This window comes from Gavia stellata, chromosome 17 (genome assembly GCF_030936135.1).
Source record: "Gavia stellata isolate bGavSte3 chromosome 17, bGavSte3.hap2, whole genome shotgun sequence".
In the NCBI taxonomy this organism is placed as follows: Eukaryota; Metazoa; Chordata; class Aves; order Gaviiformes; family Gaviidae; genus Gavia; species Gavia stellata.
In genome coordinates, this window is record NC_082610.1 from 9,930,674 (window position 1) to 9,949,077 (window position 18,404).

The 18,404-nt window shown below is 40.3% G+C and overlaps 1 protein-coding gene across 1 annotated transcript in view; it reads left to right on the forward strand.

Moving 5' to 3' along the window:
* Positions 1–18,404, forward strand: part of KIAA1549L (KIAA1549 like) — a 74,334-nt gene that overhangs the window by 31,466 nt on the left and 24,464 nt on the right. Inside the window, exons 13-15 of the mRNA XM_059826009.1 lie at positions 1,044–1,171; positions 12,117–12,295; positions 13,926–14,143. Coding sequence (XP_059681992.1) covers positions 1,044–1,171; positions 12,117–12,295; positions 13,926–14,143 — 525 coding nt within the window. The remainder of the gene's footprint in view (positions 1–1,043; positions 1,172–12,116; positions 12,296–13,925; positions 14,144–18,404) is intronic.

Genomic DNA, 18,404 nt, shown 5'->3' on the forward strand with positions numbered 1-18,404 from the left:
TGTGACAGCAATAGAACTTGATTTGATTTTTTTTCTCTGTAAATCAAAGTCCTTTTGACTAAGTCCATTATTTTTTCTCCGATGCAACCTCTTTACATTATCCTGTCATTGGCCACAACAACTCAGTGATAGATTGCAGATAGGTGCATGACCTGTACGGGTCTTGTGGATTGTTTTCGTTCCCGTTGTGGCAAGTTTCATATGTAGAAACAACGTGACACCGTGTTTGGCTGTGCAGTAGCACCAGATTTAACATGTTCTACTTTGGCCTGCTTTTCCCAACTTGTGCATTAGGATTTGAGTAATTTGCCTACCCCAAAAAGAAGAGAACTTCTGCTGAGAGCTTGCTCCCAATGCAGCCTAGACTTACTCATTGCTCATTTCTGTTCTTGCTCCTTGTTGGAACTGAACGCTCGCAGGGGTTCTGCTCTGCCCTTCCTCCTCACCCTGTGCAGGGACCGGTTTCAGGGCAAGGATATGCAATAGCTGAGTAAAACAAGCATTTTCTTGGGAGTTTCAGCAAATAATGGTGCTGGCTAAACCATGTTATGTGAAAAAAAGGAGAATTTTCTTATCCCGTTGCTTGTGCGTACATGTAAAGTGAGTGGGTGAATCTTGCTTTGTGGCTGACAAAATAGCTAAGTGTAAATGCAGGCTAAATAATAAAGGAATTAGTTTAGCCATATATGTAAAAACAAAGGTCTGCTTTATTTTAGCTGTATAAATGACACTGAATTGATAACAGGCTTTTTTGTCCTCTGCAGTGCTGCTTCTGTCATTGTGGGGGTTGTGCATGAGAAGTGTTTACTTTCGATGCCACTAAGATGCTTATCAGCCCTCAGCTAATCGAGAAGTCGTGTTGTCCAACCGCCGCTCTGTTCCTGCCCTTACTGTGTTTCTGTGTGCAGTTTATATTCTGTCTCCTTTTGGTACAAAATCAGACTTGTAAACTCAGTGATGCAAACTGTGTGAATGAAATAACCTTGAAACGAGGTTTATAAGGCAGAACTCACAGCCTCCCTTGTTGCTATGGTTACTTGCAGCCGGTCCCCAAGTCAGAACGGCTCCATCATCAGCAACGGGTCGGGAAAGCCCAGCTCCGGCCGGAGCTCCCTCCAGAAAGTCATGGCACCGCAAAAAGTGACAAAAGACGAAGGAAGGAAAAGAAACGGTGAGAAGCGGTTCTTGATGAAAGCTGCGCGCCGTTGCCCCTGTAGCTGTACACACACAGGCCCTAGCTATGTTGAAACCATCTTCCTGTACCTTCGGCAGTATTTAGGCATTTTCTGTTCATAGCTGTCAGTTGTTTTCTTTTTTTCCCCCTTTACTGCTAGAACTATTTCTCAACCTCACACAAAACAGTATGGTGTTTATGTGTGGGCCTTTGCAAGTTTTCTTTCTTTCTTTTTTTTTCTTCTTTAAATACCAGTAAACTAATGAAGACATGGTGCTGTGTAGTAGGTGGACATGGTTTACAGCTTTTTTTTTTTTCTGTGTGGAGCTCTAAGACTTTAATTTTCATTACTGCTGTTGCTGAGCTGGCCCAGATCTGATGAAGATGAATTAATTAGGTAAAAATTAATTTGAGAAAGCGTGAGACGTCCAGCGCTTTAACTTTGTCTCTTATCATCCTCATCACACCTTTTTGTTATTAACACTTACTGACAGCTGTTCCTGATGCACCTAGGATGTCAGCTTTTCCTGGTGCACCTCGGATGTTACGCTGGATGTTTTTTACAAGCCCTGGGTTGATGGTGGTGACCTTGTGACCTGGGATGTATCAGGAACATCTGATGAGAGTAGAATGCAATCCCCTTTCTTCCTTGCTTTTCTTTTATCTGTCTCTCTGCTTATTTCTCTTGAGTTATAGCTTTGCTTCCATAGCTACATTTTCCATACGAATAGAAAACACTTTTGTTGAACCAATTGATCATTTCCCTCTAAAGGGAGGGAATTAAACTGGATATGGTCTCATCGGATTCTGTTGTGAACACAAGTCTGTAATTCTTCTTTGTTAAAATGTAAATGTGGAAAAGAGGACTCAGATAAAGAGAAAATCTTAGTGCAGATGTATTCTACTTTCTCCAGTAAATCACCAGAGTAACCTCCGTGGAGGCAATCCTGGTATCAAATCATATCATCCCTTGATGATCATTATGCCTAATACTGAAGTGTCACGCAAAGGCTTTGCTGCTTTAGCAGGAATACAGTGTGATATAGAGACAGATACATAGCACCAGAGATGGCCTTTGTTCTGTACAGCAAAATCATACTGTGTTTTTTAAGTGTCCTCTGTTCTTTCCATACACGTACCATAGAGCATTGCATCTTGTGGGGACTGTATAATTGATATAACTGTAGGACTCTGTTTTTAAATCAGCTTCACTGAGATTTATGCACATTTGCACATTCACACAGAGAACTGAAGTTGATAATTTTCTTTTGTTATGTGTTTGTCACCTGTACTGCTTTCTTCTGACAGACCTGTGACTTTACTGATTACTCCAGACCTGTAATAATAAGTATTCTGACTGGTCTTTCTCAAAGTGGTCGTGGTTTTTATTTTTTTCATAGACAGCACAACCGTTTTTCATGGTTCTAAGTTTCAAGGGTTGTAATTATTTTTTCACTGTTTCAAATGTAGCTCATTTTACTAGACAACAATGTTTATGGTTTCCGGTGTTAAAAGCTGTAATTTATGCTTGGTTTTTTTTCTTCCCTACCCAGGAAAGCCAATATTCAAAACCAGGGTCGGGTAATGGTTACACATGTAGGCAAAATAACTTAGTGAAGGTATTTTTTTGTTTTGTTAGGTTTTAAATCTTCAAAGAAAATTGGTAAGAACTTCCAGTTTCTTTATTAAAGAATTGACTAACACCTAACATCCTCTCTTCTGATCTGGACTGTAGTGCATTTCTAGAACATACACACGCTGCTTAAAGAAACCTTTCAATGTAGTATAAGGGAATACTGACCTTTTATTTAAAATCTTAATTTCATTATAATGCTAGCTTCAACTTTATTTGATAACAATAACTAGGCACTTTTCAACTTAGTGGGAAACTAACAACTGCTTTATTCACGTGTTTATTTTACCCTCTCTCTTCTGTCTTCTGAAAAAAAGCCTGAATAATGTTGTTGTTTAATATGGGCAAGGTGCTCCTTGTTAGGAGCAGCAAAGGAGCTAAATGATTTCTAGGAAAACATCTCTAGTGTATAATCCATTCATAGTATGGTTACTGGTCGTTTGTTCCTACCATATGCTGGCAGCAAGATCTTGAGCTTCTGTGGCAGAAAGGAAAAGCTATGTTTGGCTGTTTAAAAAGTAATAGTGTAGCATATATACAAAATATGAAATGGATGGGCTGTTTCCATCTGACTATTATGGCTTTGAAGGAATGTGTGCGTGACACACCTCTTCTGCAGAGCCCTCCTTCTGGTAGAGACTTCAGCTACTTCTAGAGGAACTTCCTTCACTCAACAGCCACGGCCCTACAAAGGGTCGCCTGGTAGTTTCCAGGCACAGATATGAAGGGGAACAAATACGTTGTTCCCTAGTAAAGAGATGCGGAATTTTTAGCTGTGCGTATATCTTTTAAGATATGTTTAAGAGTGTCCTCACACAACCCTTTCAGAACAGCTTCTGAGAAGGAAGATGTGGCCATGGGAAATGAAATGGCCTCCCCCTTACCAGAATTATGGAGCTGGCCCCATATTTATTTTTATATGCATGTGCAGATGTGTTTTTGACTTTTGAGTAGTGTGATCCCAAATGCCTATTGAAGTTGAAATTAAAAAACAAAAATCAAGGCACCCGTTCCTTTTCATGATGGAGCTTCCACTTTGTTCCCCAGTGCTATGATTACAAACACTGTTGTCATCTCGGGCGTTTTGTTCTTTTTGCAGGGTTTTATCTTTATCCAGCGTGATTAGCTTCAACAGAGTTTGTTGACTGTTTTTCCTTCCAGTTTAAGAAAGAATCTGCGTTTCTTCTAGTTCTTTGTCTGAACCTGCTTCAGCTCTCTAGCCTGGCTGTAGGCTGATGCCGCTAATGCGCATGTCAGCAAAAGCAGCAGCATATTTTCTTCTTTGAAAAGCAGCATCTTAAAACTGGAATGAATCCCTGGATGGTCACATGTTTGATTTGGGGGCTCCAAGTTAGAATGGCTCATTAGTTGCCATAGTTACAGACCAATTTTAGATTCTATTTCTTGCTGACATTTAGTTACATGGAAAAATGACAGCACTGGATGTTACCTCGGTACATAAACTCTACATGGCTTGTATCAAAATTGACTCCAAATGGAATGTGTCAGGGCTGAGAGTGAACAATGTGAAACCAGCATAGACTGACAGGCTTGGCTTAAGGACCTGATGTTTTGAAGGGTCAGGAGAACTCTTTAGCTGAGCCTTATTTCTACAGAAAGCATGAATAAAGTATCTATTTGTATTACAATAGTGATACATTTTGGTAAGATAATAGCATTTTTTCCTTTTGTTTTTCTTGGAAACCATTTATTAGTATTCTAATAGGAAGTTTCCTTTCTAAAAGTTGATGAGTTGGGCTTTCATTTACTTTGGGCGCTTAATTATTTTTTTTAAAACCTTTTTTTAAAAGTGCTCATTTGCATATACTAGAGGACTGAGAGATGAATGAATCGGCCAACAGAGGTATTGGCAATTTCCGAGTTGGGTTTGTAAGAGAGCGTGGAAGAGAACAACAGGATATTAGCACTTTCGCCCACCGTTTTATCAGGCCTAACATCATGCAGGGAGAAGCAAATCGCTGAACTCACACATACTACAATAAAAGGTTTTCTTTCACCACCTCCTCACAAAATGAAGCCAGTGAAAGTTATAGAGGTCATTTTTCCAAACTTTGAGTGCTTGATCTTGCAACCTTCCAGTTAGCGTCTTTGTGAGGGTGTGATTGCTTGTTTGTTTTGAGAAAAATGAAATCTTTAGTTTGCTAGCTGTTCTTCATGAAGCATATGACTCCATACCTTTGGGCCGAGAACTCAGTTGAGCCCAGTTTTGTACTTGAACCTCATCATCACAAAAGGACACGCATCACAGGTGAATATTGGCAAAGAGTCAATCTTGTGTAAGAAATCTTCCTTTCCTCCTCCTAGGAATCCCAGCTGGAACACTTCTTCTCATCTTCCAAGCATTTGGACATTGTCTTTAAAAATAGATGCAACTTTTCAGAAGCAGTTCAGTCAGGGGTCTCACTCCTTTTTTAAGTATCAGTCTCTAAGACTATCATTTTCTCTGTCCAGGCAGAAGCTGTCATATAAATTTTTAATTATTTTTTCCTTCTATTCTTTGTAGGGGTATCTGAAAATCAGGTGTCTGCAGGAACAAAGAGGAAGAAAACATGGCTGTATTATTGACTTAGCTAAAATCAAAGGGATTTCTGGATATAACTCAGCTATGATAACTCCAAACTATGATACACTGCCTCTTTTATTCTATGGAAGTGTGGGCCACCAGTTTTCACACTGTCTGATGTGGCAGCTCAGCGTCAGAGCCAGCTTTTCTGAATTTCTGAGCAGTTGTCTGTAGTGACTCAAATGAAAATGAAATACGGCTACAGCAATTGAATCCAGTAGCGGCGATGTAGCAGTCTGCTTTGACACAGAGTTAGCTGGCATATCCTAGAAAACATCCAGCACCCTTTGTCTGCCTTTTCTGTGCTGGGGGGGTGTGAAATAGAAATTAGGGTGGAAAGGGCTTCATCTTGCCAAATTTTGGTCCTTTAAAGTTGGCCTCCTAATCTAACCTAACCAGGTAGGCTCTCTAGTGACTCCAGAGAGTCATAGCTAATTGGGAGAGATCTCTGTGCTCTGGAGGTACTCGCCTTTCTCTTTCCAGTATGGAAGGAGCCCAGACAGCTGCATTAGAGCATATGCACAGATTTGAAGTGAGATGATTCCCTTTCATGATGCCTGTCTCTCTGAAAGGCTGAGAAATCAGAGTGCTAGGAAGAATTTATGGTGTAGAGAGAGGAGTCTATACTTTTCATCATTCATTCCCTCACCCTGAAGCATTAGCTTCATTTGCCCCAGAAACAGTGTTAGTGTGGGGACCTTTATCCAACTTTTCACCCCCTCACAGTAAACTCCTAGGCTTTTCTGGAGTAATTTCCTGACATTTAACCATAGCGGGGTAAAAAAAACCCCAAAAAACAAAAACAAAACACCCCCCCCCCAAAAAAAAAAAAAAAAAGAAAATCCACTTGTTCAGCTGAAATCCCTCACATTGGCACCAGTTACTATTCTTCTTGAGCCTCCCAGGAGCTTACGTGTTGATTATTTTTTTTCTCCAAAGATTTGAGCTTGTGTGACATAGCCTAATATTTCCCCATACCATTTCTTCCAGTGCCTTTTTGTGTGTGTGTTTTTTTTTTTAAATATAGAGAGTGCTGTGACCCTGCTAGCATCCTGCTGATGACAGTGAACCCTTTGTTTCTTCAGATGTAGCCAATACCATTTCCCGCTGCTTTCTCCACTTGATTTTGGTTTGCAAGAGGCAGCCAAGTGTTATAACCTATTCTATGAACTCCTGAGCCATGTTTCTGAGCCTCTTCACACTCTTACAAAAGCAAAAGGTGTCACTGCTCCACCACCTCTTTCCCCGGAGAGAGAGAGGGAGAACAAACAGCACCTCTGAGTTGTCCGTACTGCATGACCGGCGCCATCCAGGTGCTGTATTCACAGGCGTGGTAGAACATGCATAAATAAATGAAAAATACCTTCTGTTTGACATCTTTTAGGTCAGCATGGCTAATCCAGCTTGTTTTTTTTTCTTTTTGAGCCAGTCTTTTTGATTGCTTTTCTCATGGCAAGAAAATACCTTAGCCTATGTTGCTAAGGTGCACGTTGCAGCAGACCCCTGAAGGAACTGGGATCTGCAGGTGGTTGTGCGTTAAGTATTTCTTAATTCATGTTTGCCTTCCCCTCCAGATGAGCTTTACTCTGCCACTAATTGAGTCTGACAGCAGTTCTCATCCAAGCAACGGTGCGTAGAGTGTGTAGACGTTCATGCCATCGGAGCCAGTGGCAGTCTAGACGGTGGTGATCTTTCACTGATGTGTCAGCATTGAAGAAGACAAATGCACTGTTTTATTGTGCAAAGAGAAAACTATTTCTGCAAAGCTTTTTAAAACTCGGAGCACTACTTTCTTAAAGAAGTGGCTTCTGTTGTAGGTTCTCATGCCTTCCGTATCTTCTTTCCATAGTCATCATCCTTGTCAGTTAAATAATTTTATTTTAATTATTGAACATGCCTAGGATGGTATTATAGAAGTGCCAGCCAAGAAAAGGCGCCGATGGATTCTCTACAAACATTATGAAATACATGGTCTCTTTTTGAAAGACTTTGATATTTAAATAGATGAGGTTGGAGGAGAAGACATAACCACAGAGAGAAATATCCTTGCTTCTGCTTGTAAGGACAAGAAACCTTCATAGAAAGTGAGCGAAGCAAGCAGCTAATAGAAGAGTAGACACCCCATGTACACAGCTTCATAAAAAACCTGCAAGTGTCAGTTTAGAGGCCTCAAGTGACCTGCTCAGGTAAGTCCTCTTTCACGATCCCAGGCAAACGCAGGACTGCCACACCTCAGACACGTGGCCTGGCATTTAGCAGACTTTGCATATGAGAAAAAAATATCCAGGAGGAATCATGAGCTGCTTCCATTAGTCTGTAAGCCGTCTGCTTCTCTGAAAATATAATATTTGTGCTGTTCATGAAAGGATTAGAATTGCACTGTCTCACAGTTGGGTGTATTTTGGAAAGGGTGTGTGTATGTGTACACAAGTATGTTCTCTGTTACACTGCCGTATCTTATAGGGAGGTATTTCAGTCCTGAATACGTTCAGACGCTGATGTTAGGAAACTTGTATTTTACTTATAGGCTTACAAGCTCCTTCAGAAGCATGGGCTTCTTTATTGTAAAGAGCTCTTGTTCATACCTTTCTGGAGATAGTCAGCTGACGAATTATTTAGATGATGTAGAAAATTTCCGATTTTTTCTATATAGAGAGATTTTCTCTAAAATGAAAATGATTTCCCCATTATTAATTTACATTCAGGAGTGAGGATTTCTGTTTGACATACTCATACACAGGCTCTCTCCTAAGGAGACAGTCTTTTAGATCTATGGCATAGTTTGCTTTTTGTTAAACTTAGGATTTTCATTTAATATAATCTATTTGCTTTCCTGTTATTTTAAGTCCTTCTGGTACTCCGAGAATTCATTGCACACTATGGGTATGGTTATAATGTTTGCATTCCCTTCATACAAAATAAATCTTTGAAAATTTTTAATACTTCATTGAAAGACCTAAGAAAAGGCAGAGCACATCCACCTGCTTGCGAGTGTTTCCCATGTTTTGGCTTCACATGTTTTTCTCCATCTATGTCATTCTTTTTCTGAGGACTTCCAAAATCGGTCAAATGGTTGCTTCTGAGCAGGACAGCACATATCTTTGTTTCAAGTATTTTGCTGTAAGGTTACCTGATCCGCATGTAATTTTGATTTCCTTACCTTTTTTTTTTAATACAGGTAAGTATTTCAGTCCTTCTTTTCTTCCTTCCAACATATTTTGATTTGGGAGAGGGGAGGAAAGACAAGGTGGAGGGAAAGAGAGGAGAGAAGAAATCTTGTGGCCTTCATATTGCAATCTTAGGCTGACAAAAGTATAACTTTTTAATATAAATTAATAACTAGATAAAACCAGACTATTCCAGCTGTCTAACTGTTTTTTAACCGTTCAGAGCTATAGTCCCCCAGCCCCTCTCCACTGGCTGGGGGACCCGGGCACGAGTGGGCAGCACCAGCTGCAGGCATCGCCGGCTGGAAATAGTGGAGAGCTGCACCCAAACTGGAGGCTAGCATCCCTGAAGCAGCTTGAACCCAGCAAATCTTGAGTCCTAATACCTCCAGCGATGTGGTGATAAAGCTTCAGCGATGGTCCCGCTCTTCAAAAGCCCAGTGCCACGCTGATCCTTCACTGCAATTGGCACTAAACCTGAATAAATGATTGCTTTGGATATATCTTCATGTACTTCAGTCATAGGAAGATTAGGAGGAGTAATTAAATCTCAATGGATCATGTGGTATGAGATATCCAGCACAAGCTGTTTCAGAGATAGGAAATTACTGTTAAGTAGGTGATTAAGTAGGTTTTTTGCCCTTTTCTGCTGCTGAACTTCTAAGTCTCACTACGTGTGCACCCAGAGAGCGCAAGCCAAGAGTAGAAGAACAATGAATCCATAAAAACGTTGGTATGCACCTGATTAAAAACAGAAATTAAAAGCATCGCTTTAAATCTGTGTTGCTAATTATAATAAGCAAGTGTGCTTATTGTGTGTGACTATAGAGAACAATTGGGCAGTTTTCTGAAGTTCCCTGTGCCTGTCGGTCGCTTGCCCAGCTGAGGCGGCGTTCAGATGGGTGGGCTGGCCTGGGGCAGGGACACATGGCAGAAACAAACGCTCCAGGAGTCCCACTTTTCTCTGAGCTCCCTTTGGTTTGTTTTTTAAAGTTTAGAGGTTGCTGTGGTTCAATCGTGTTATAAACGCTTGCTGTAAATTCTGTCGGAAAGGGATGGATAGGAGCAAATATTAGAATACCCACAGTACTTGCTTATGGTTCACTGCCAGTGCAAACTACAGCAGCGTGTCAGTAACTGCAGATCACAGACTCTCTTCATCACTCATTGGTGAAAAAAGAGCAATGGAAAAAACTACTTTTATATTATAAATGCCAATTAATGTACAAATGCTAAGCTAAGGTGCAATAGACTTCCGATTTCTAGTCCCATTTGGCTATTATTTCCATGCCAATAGCACTGCAGTAGATGCAGGACATGTGCTCACAAGTGTGAGTGCTGATACATCGAGGGTGCTCTTCGGTGTTAACGTACCACATCAGAAGTAGCTGCTGTCTGTGGTTCCTGATTCTCTTTACCCTTAATTTTTCTTTTCTTTAATGAGTCTTTGAACCAGAGGAATTCTGTTTAATTAAGCAAAACTCTTGGTTTCTAATCCCAAAATGAGTTCTGAGGAGACAACCAATGCATCTGTAGCTAGTCATGCTCTCTGTGGGTGCCTGGAGCTCACTGCTGAGGTCTCAGCAAGTGCAGTCCTGAAACGCTGGGGTGGAAATGCAGCTGCACTTCTTAGTGCTTTCTGCTTGAAGTAGGGTACACAGAGCATGTTTGGAAAGAATCGTGTTTTGCAAGTTGATGCTTAGCCAGGGTTTTCAGGCATGCCTGGTTCAGGTAAATGCTGAGACAGGCAGCCAAGGGAAGTGATTCCACAACTTCTTGGTAGTTGGACCGCTGGCCAGATACTATCCAGGCTTACCTGAGCTGTAATCATCATGAGAGACCGTCTTTGTTGGTGAAAAATACACTTCAGACAAACTTTTTCTCTCTTGGAGATAGTCGTTTCACAAGGGAGGTACCTTATTAGGGTAGTGTGGAAGTTTCAGCTGTGAATTACAAACACCCGTGTACCAGAACTGCATCTGGTGACTTATGTAAGAATTGAACTGATTGAAAACGCCCCGAGGGAAGAATGTCCATGCTTCACTTTTGTAGTCATTGTCATGTAAATGCCCTCCTGTTCAAGTGCAGTCTGTGACAGGCAAGTATCTCTTCGTTCATCTGATCTTGCTGGTGCAGTGTCCTGGCGTGGTCCTCAGTGGGAGTTTGGCAGTTCCTTTCAGTGAGCCAGGCTTGTGCTCTGCTCGCTCCAGCGAGCATGCAAACTCAGAGTGTTTGAACAACCCCAGGAGGGACGAGGGGATTTCAGACCCACTAAAGACTCCTCTATCATATTTGGATGGTTCTGTGGAGCCGCAGGGACAACATTTAATGACAGAGTGATTTAACCCATCTATTTCTCAAAAGCTCAAGCAGTGTCAACTCCAGTCCACACTGAGTACAGACAGAAAGATGATAAGCTTACTCAGTGGGTTCATATTTTTTTACCACTGTCAAATATTTTCTTACCAAAATCACTGGCTGTCTAAACTGCTGAGTTTATACAAGTCCGTTGTAATTTGTGCAGTGATTAAATATTAAAACAAAGTGTATTTTCAGAGGAAATAAATTTAGAGCAGACCACTTTGTTCTTTAGCAGAGGATCTCTGCTCCTGTCAGTTAGGAGATGGAACAAACATTCTTCCCTCTAATAGCATAATTATTAAAAAATACTTGCAAGAATTTCTTTGTAGAATTTGTGCTCATGCTTTCGAGACATTCTTTTATTCCAAAATGAGGATAAAAGGTTTAAGATTCAACAGCTGACAAGGTGATGCAGGTTTAAGAACAAAATCTGGAGGAGAAAGGGCCCAATTGTATGTGAAAGAGTTATCCATGTCTATGGAAAGCTAAAACTAAAGATGCTTTGCCATGCCATTTAATTTTAAAGATTTTCAGAAGCCTTCTCCTCTCTCTTAAATTTTAATGGTTTAACTTTACAGCCACCTGAGGTGCTGCTTTGCAAAGCAAAAAAAAATAACATGAACTTGGACACCATCAGTTTCTTAAGCATGTTTTAACACACAACAGTAATGCTTTCGTTTTAACAGATGGCATTTTTAGCATTAGTAACTTCTGCTAAAATTAGTAGGTTTATTTTTCAAATTTTGAGAATGCCCCTGCTCTTGCAGTATAAGACACACAAAAAAGCTGCACTCTTGCATTAGATTGGGTGTAACTACTGATGCCTTGGCATGTGGAGAGGTGTGTGTGTGTGTGCATGTAACGTCTTCTCTATGTGAAACCTAGGAAAAGATGTACTTTGACTTTCATTGTCATTTTCATATAATTTTCTGTGTCATTCTTTTTCTCCTTTTCTTTCCATCTTAGTAGTGCAGATTGGAAATCAACCTTCTTTGGGGGAGTGCCAGATAATCCATCGAATACATAATGTTATCTGTAATCTAATGGGATTTTTTTCCAGTGTGAAGGTCTCCCAGGTCTGCTCCTCAAGTGTACTGAGCACATCATTAATCTAAAGCATGTGCTCACTGAATTTCACCTTGAACATGCAGTAAAAATATCTGTGTCTTTATGCTGAATAAGTTTGATGTGCTTTAGTGCCTGTAAGTGATGAAGAGGAAGGAGGCGTTCTCTTTGATAACATTGCCAAATCTGCCATTGACCCCTTCGACACCTCTTCTGGATCTGTACAGCTGATAGCTATCAAACCTGTGGCACTACCTGCTGTTCATGCTGCATCAGATAGGAGCCAGGAATCTGCCATCATTAATGGAGAGGTAAGGACTGCCTGATAATGTCTCCAACTGTTTCCTTGGCTACATCTGCAGGTGGAACAATCTTAAGCCTGTCAGAGTTGAGGACTGGTAGGAGCTTTTCAACCTGACGCTATATAAAGTCCCATTAACATTGTGGGCTCTGAGGTCTGAGAATTTAAGATCTGTGCAATGCACCTGTGAATGCACGTGACCTTGGAAAAAGCAATTGTCTATATTCCTACCTTCTCAATATCTTTCTCTCCTATCATATTAGTTTTAACAAGATGAGTAATGAAGGCAGAGAGCAGAATAAGATCTTTGTCTACATGAATTCTGTGGCTGAACATGGAAATGTATATAGACCATCTGGGTCCCAAGCTGATCTTTGTATACTGAGCAATACATCGCATTCAGAGCAAGAAGGGGTGGAACAGTACCATGGCTTTGCTCAGTCTGCACTCCCACCTGGGCACAGAGGGTGCAGTTGCTTCCTGGCAACAAAGTGGGGTGGCACAATTGTCTGATCCAGGCGCTGGCCAAAAACTATACTTTGGCTCCAACACTTGTATGATTATTCATGGTTTTATGTAGATTTAATCAAGACCGGTCCATTTATAAAGGACTGAGGCTTTTAGATAGTTGTTAAATATGATGGGGACAAGCCAGAGGTGTGTCTTGTTTGCAAACTTGCACTGCAGCAGTCATTTAAAGATCAGCCAGAAGCTCCTTGATGCTGTTTAAAAGCAACAGGGAGGGCTGGTGCCAGAGACATGGTAAAAGACGGTGTCATCAGGCTTTCCATGTGGGCCTGCATTAGAACAGTTGGTTGTGCTCCATTTCGTCCTTGTATTTTATGCCCTGATGTGCGACTTAGTTTCCAAGCTCAGAGAAAGGCTTAGTTAGATTTCAGCATCAATTTTCTGTAAGTCAACAGGATGGCACTCCCGGTGCTGTGTGCACTCTTGTACATAAATTTCTTGAAATTAGTGAGAGGACTGTAGAATTTGACTCTGGAAGCACAAAGCCCAAGTAAATTGCTCATTTCCATGTAACTGGCAATTTGAAGCAGGAGGGAAATTTTCTCAATACTTAGGAGCATCCGTGGGACCTGACCTGTACCAGGTCAGACCAAACACCCATTTATTTAAGGATCCTGTCTCTGACAAGGGTCTGTAACAGATTTGTAAGGAAGCATATAAGAGGAACGTATGATGATATTTCACCGGAATTCTTCCCCAGCCACCAGTGATGACTTATTTAAGGTTTTGTGTAAGTGAGGGGCGATGTCTCTGTACTTATGGGACCCTACAAGCATTTTCATGGGTGAGTTCTCCCTGTGGTGCCCAAAAGCAAGCGTGGCGTTGGGTCATGACAATTGGCTAACATCATCAGTGTTTTTCTTCAGTGGGTGTATCTGAGTCACTGTTGTGATGGTACATAGGTTTTAGGCTAAAATTATTTAACCATCTGCCAAGCCATAAAAATGCAGCAACTCTGTTCACTTGCAGTTCCTCGCTGCTTACAGATGGCACGGTGTGGTACAAAAAGCGCTCTGTAAAATGACACACGCAGCACATCAAACACGCTCCAACGATACCGTTTGGAAGTAGCCAGCCCAGCACCATCCTTTAAGCATCTTTTTGCCTTTTAGGTAAACAAGGCTTTGAAGCAGAAGTCTGATATAGAACATTACCGCAACAAGCTGCGCTTGAAAGCCAAGAGGAAGGGGTACTATGATTTCCCACAGGTTGATAACAACAAGGGGCTGACAGACAGAAAAAGGATGTATGAAAAAAACCAGAAAGAACTTGACCACATTTTGGATCCAGATGCAGATGTCTCGTCTCCATTTGCTGAGCCTAAGAACAGGTGAGACTTTTTATATGCAGTTCTTCATCTGAGAGGAAAGTTGATGTCCAGGGGTTGTAGGGAATCAAAGGGGCAGTTCTTAATGAACCAACTGTTTGCTGTATGGTCAGCTGGTCCCTCCTACTTTATGAAGAAAATTCATATAACCCATGATTATTTATGAAAGTATGTTATCTGGTAAAACTGCAATGTGGTTAAAAAGAAAGAAAGGGAAAGACAAAAAAATAAGGGAAGGGACTGTTGAAAGTTCTTGTGAGTAATTTTCCAAGTAAGGTAAATAGAAAAGGTGGTAGAAATTTTGTTGGTAATACTGAGAGTGGACTTAAGCCAGGAAGTTGGTATCTCAATTCATTCTTTTCCAAAGTTCAGTGGTGTTATTAATTTGTCATCATTTTTATCTGAATGTAACTATTGCAGTAGGCATAAGATAACACAACTAGCAGGTTGTCCATGTATTTCAGTAAGTCCTGCAGGGCTGGTATCTGTAAGGATGTGTTATTGGTGATCTTCCTGTGCCTTTAACAGAGAAAATCATAATTTGCTCATCTGTGATGTGAGGCTGGCATATTGTATAACAGTACTAATGTTTTATTTACACTTCCCTGTCTCTTGAAGATGGTGCACCAGTAGTATTCATCTCCCCATTTTAGAAACAAGGGGGGATTTTACATACTGATTCTGCCTGAGCCTCGTGTGGGTGGGTGGGTGGACCTGCTCCCTTGCTGGTGCTCTCTGAAGCACAAGCTGACACATTAAAAAGAGGAGGCCACACCAGTCCTACCCCAGGAATGACACAGTATGCGGATTTCTCTTCCTTAGGGGTGGTGGAGGTGTGAAGGATTAGAAGAGAGTGTGTTTGTCATTGCACTTAGCACCACGAGGGCTCTGGTTCCTACTATAATCAGGGACCAGCAGCAGTTGATCCATGAGAGACAAAGGGATACTGAAGTACAGTTCCTCTGGAAATGGTTTCATGTCTGGAGGTGCAATCTTGCGTCCCATCTTCTGGAAAGCTCAGACCAAAGTTTTCCTGTGAGCATAAATCATGACTGCAATCAAAGCATCGGTGGTGACAGGCTTTGCACACAGGGCAACTTCAGAAATTACCCTTGGGGCACAGAGATGAAAAAGACTGTAATGGGAGTTATAAAAGCAGCATTGGCTCAGAACCTGGGCAAAAACTGTGATTAATGAACTTCTATAGGTCTAGAGTTAAATGACTGAGGGATACTTCCCTTGATGAGCCGTTTCCCAGGGTTGCACTGGTCAATAAAGAAAAAAGATGCTGACTTAACGGTATGTTATGTCCTTGCTGGAGGGTCTGGGGCATCATTTCCTTGTGTGGTTTTCCAGCGAAGGAGGGATAAATTGCTCCAAATGCACTGAAAAGGTAAGATACTGAACCCTCAGTACACAGGAGTCCTGCTTTGTCTGCACAGTCTGTCCAGAAGACATAAACGACACAGTAGAAACATTGATATGACTGTGTGCTGTACGTATAGTGAAGGACTGAGGCATTACTTTGATAATTTATTATGTGTCACATGCCATGTAGGAGATTTTTAAAACATTACGCATGAAGCTTTAATGCTAACCATCTGCTTTTTGTTAAATATACTGATGTTTGTTAATGTGCCAATGTGCTGAAAGGTCCCAGAATACACTTTTTTCTGCGTGTTTTCTAATGTGTTGTGTAAACCTGTCATAGTCTATTTGAGATAGTGATCACTGGCATGATCTAAACTGCTTGAAGGCAGGTATACTGCTGTAGAGGAATGATTTCATTGTGTAGCTGAACCATAAAAAGGCTGACTGCTGGATTTACTTGTTAAATATATAGTCTGTATCCCTACATAGGAAGAGAGAAGAACCATTTCTCATGCACTTTCTGTAAAGAGACAAAGCATTTAGAGAACTTTGTAGATGTTGCAGATGTTTGCAAACAAACCAATTCCAAAGCCTATTCTAAAATTTCCAGACTAAGACCTGGAACTGAACTTAATAAGCTGCAACACACATGACAGCATTATTGTCTTAATTTTTCTAACTAAAAATAAGATGGCTAAAATGGCATACTGCTGGAGGAAAACCTTGAATAATACTGCAAGGTGATGTGTGTTTTAGTTATTGTTAAATTAATCAATACAGTTGTATTTCCATAATGAAATAAAATTGCTTTTAAAGCAATCTAGGTTGCATAAAATTGAAAAGATTTGATTTCTAACTTTTTCTGCTTTGTATCATTGTTTGTATCATTATATTTACAGCAATTAAAAACTGAAAACTTGAATTTACTTTTTTGTTGTTTTTTTAAATAATGTCACTTAGGAATAAGTCAAAGATTTAAAAGTTCCTAGGGAAAAGGTCTATTCCACTCTTTTCTGTTTTGTGTATATTCCACTAACTTAAATCACATTATTACGGCATTTCCAAAATATATCAGAAAATAAAGATGCAATTGATGACATTAGTCAAGATCACCTTTACATTTTGGATTTGTTGTAAATTGCATTTAAAAGTGATTTATGAAACATCGTCACTAAATAATTTGATTTGTTCAAGAACAAACAGTTTTGTGCTTTTAGTACCTTTGAGTCTTCTGTACCATAAAATTCATGTTTTAAAATGTTCCAGTTGTGTTCCCAGAAGGCACTTGCTAATCCATTTGAATGCCAGTTGCTAGCATTCATACCTCCTTTCTCATTAGTAAAACTTTCTTAAATGAGCTAATTGGCAATCTCAAGGCAATTTTTAGGAGCCTACTGATGATATGCACTATTCTGGGTTTTTCTTTAATAGTTTGTAATCAGGTCAGGAATCTGCATGTGTTAAGAGAGCCATATATTTGAATCCCATAGAAAATATATCACAACTGCATCAACTAAGTATTTATGGACCTATTGTAAAATATGTATGAAATATTAGAGACCTTTAATGTAGGAACATAAAGATTGTCAGGTCTGATCAGCCTTAGCATAACCTAGTTCCCCATGTTTTCTGGTAATACCGACAGTACAGTCTTGGAAGAAACAAGACAAGGCACTGTAATTTATTCAATATTATATTTATAGGGGAAATTTATTCCAAAACCTCTACTTGTCTTCTGCTTTGGCAGTGCGTTTGGGACTTTCAAACACGCGCATGGAGATTTGTGATTAAAAGTCACACAGAAGTTTTTGAAAGTTGCCTTAAAATTAAGTATGTGCTTGAGTACTTAGTTTAATCAAAGTGTGAAATTGATACCTTTTTGTCCTACCTTTTATCCTATCTAATCATGTAAATGTCTGTCTTTCTGGATTTCTGCAAAGCAGCTTCTGCTGCTCTAATCTGTCAAGAAAAAAATTTTCTTATCCAAATCTGTAATATCTGAAGAACTATTTATTTTTATCAGTGAGTTCATTTGGACTGTCTTGTCTTTTCATTTCATTGATGGTTCTTGAGAGGTTAAACTATGGAGTCTTTGTAATTGCTGAATGGAACAGAGGCTACTTAACGTGGTTTCCTCTTATGTCACTTACAGAAATGGTTCTAGGCTTTTCAATATCTCAAATATTGTAGTAGATCTCTTTGTTACCAGTTCAGGCAGTCCCAAACATTTAAAACTCTGGAGACCTTATTTTTACCGCGCTTACTAACTCAAACAGAGGTCTTGGCCACACGTTACCTGGCAAGCATAGGAGAATGACAGAAAAGTCACCGAAGCCTTCTCCCTTCACTAGCCCCCTTCCAAATTTCTGGTTTCAACTCTTCAAGAAAATGACTAATGGCCAGATACACTAGGAGAAAGGCATCTCCTAAACTTACTTTGTTTAGAGGTAGCCTTCTTGAAAGATGCAGCTTGATGAGGCATGAAGTTCCTGTATCACGATTTGGCAACCATTCCTGAAGAGTTTATGTACAGATATGCTTTGTATCTTACAGAGAAATGCTATATTTGTTTTTGTATAACCAGTAACAAGGAAAGAAATGGCTGTGTTGGAAAGATTGCAGGATATTTTGGGTATTGAGTTATATGCTGTCTTTCTAGTACCGTTGTTTCCCCTTGCTTCTGAGCACGCAGTGGTGAAAGCTCAATGTCTAGGGATGCCTTTGCATCAGTGCTGCTCAGAGCTATACTAGAAGTGGTTTAATCCCAGGGAGTACAGCTCTCTGATAAAGTTGTGGCCAGCTACCAAACTGGCTATTTAAAAACAGCATCTTGCAAGCAGTTCCCTCCCACTCCTGTCTCTCTTCCCGTTCACTTTGCTGGGTGTTTTTTTTC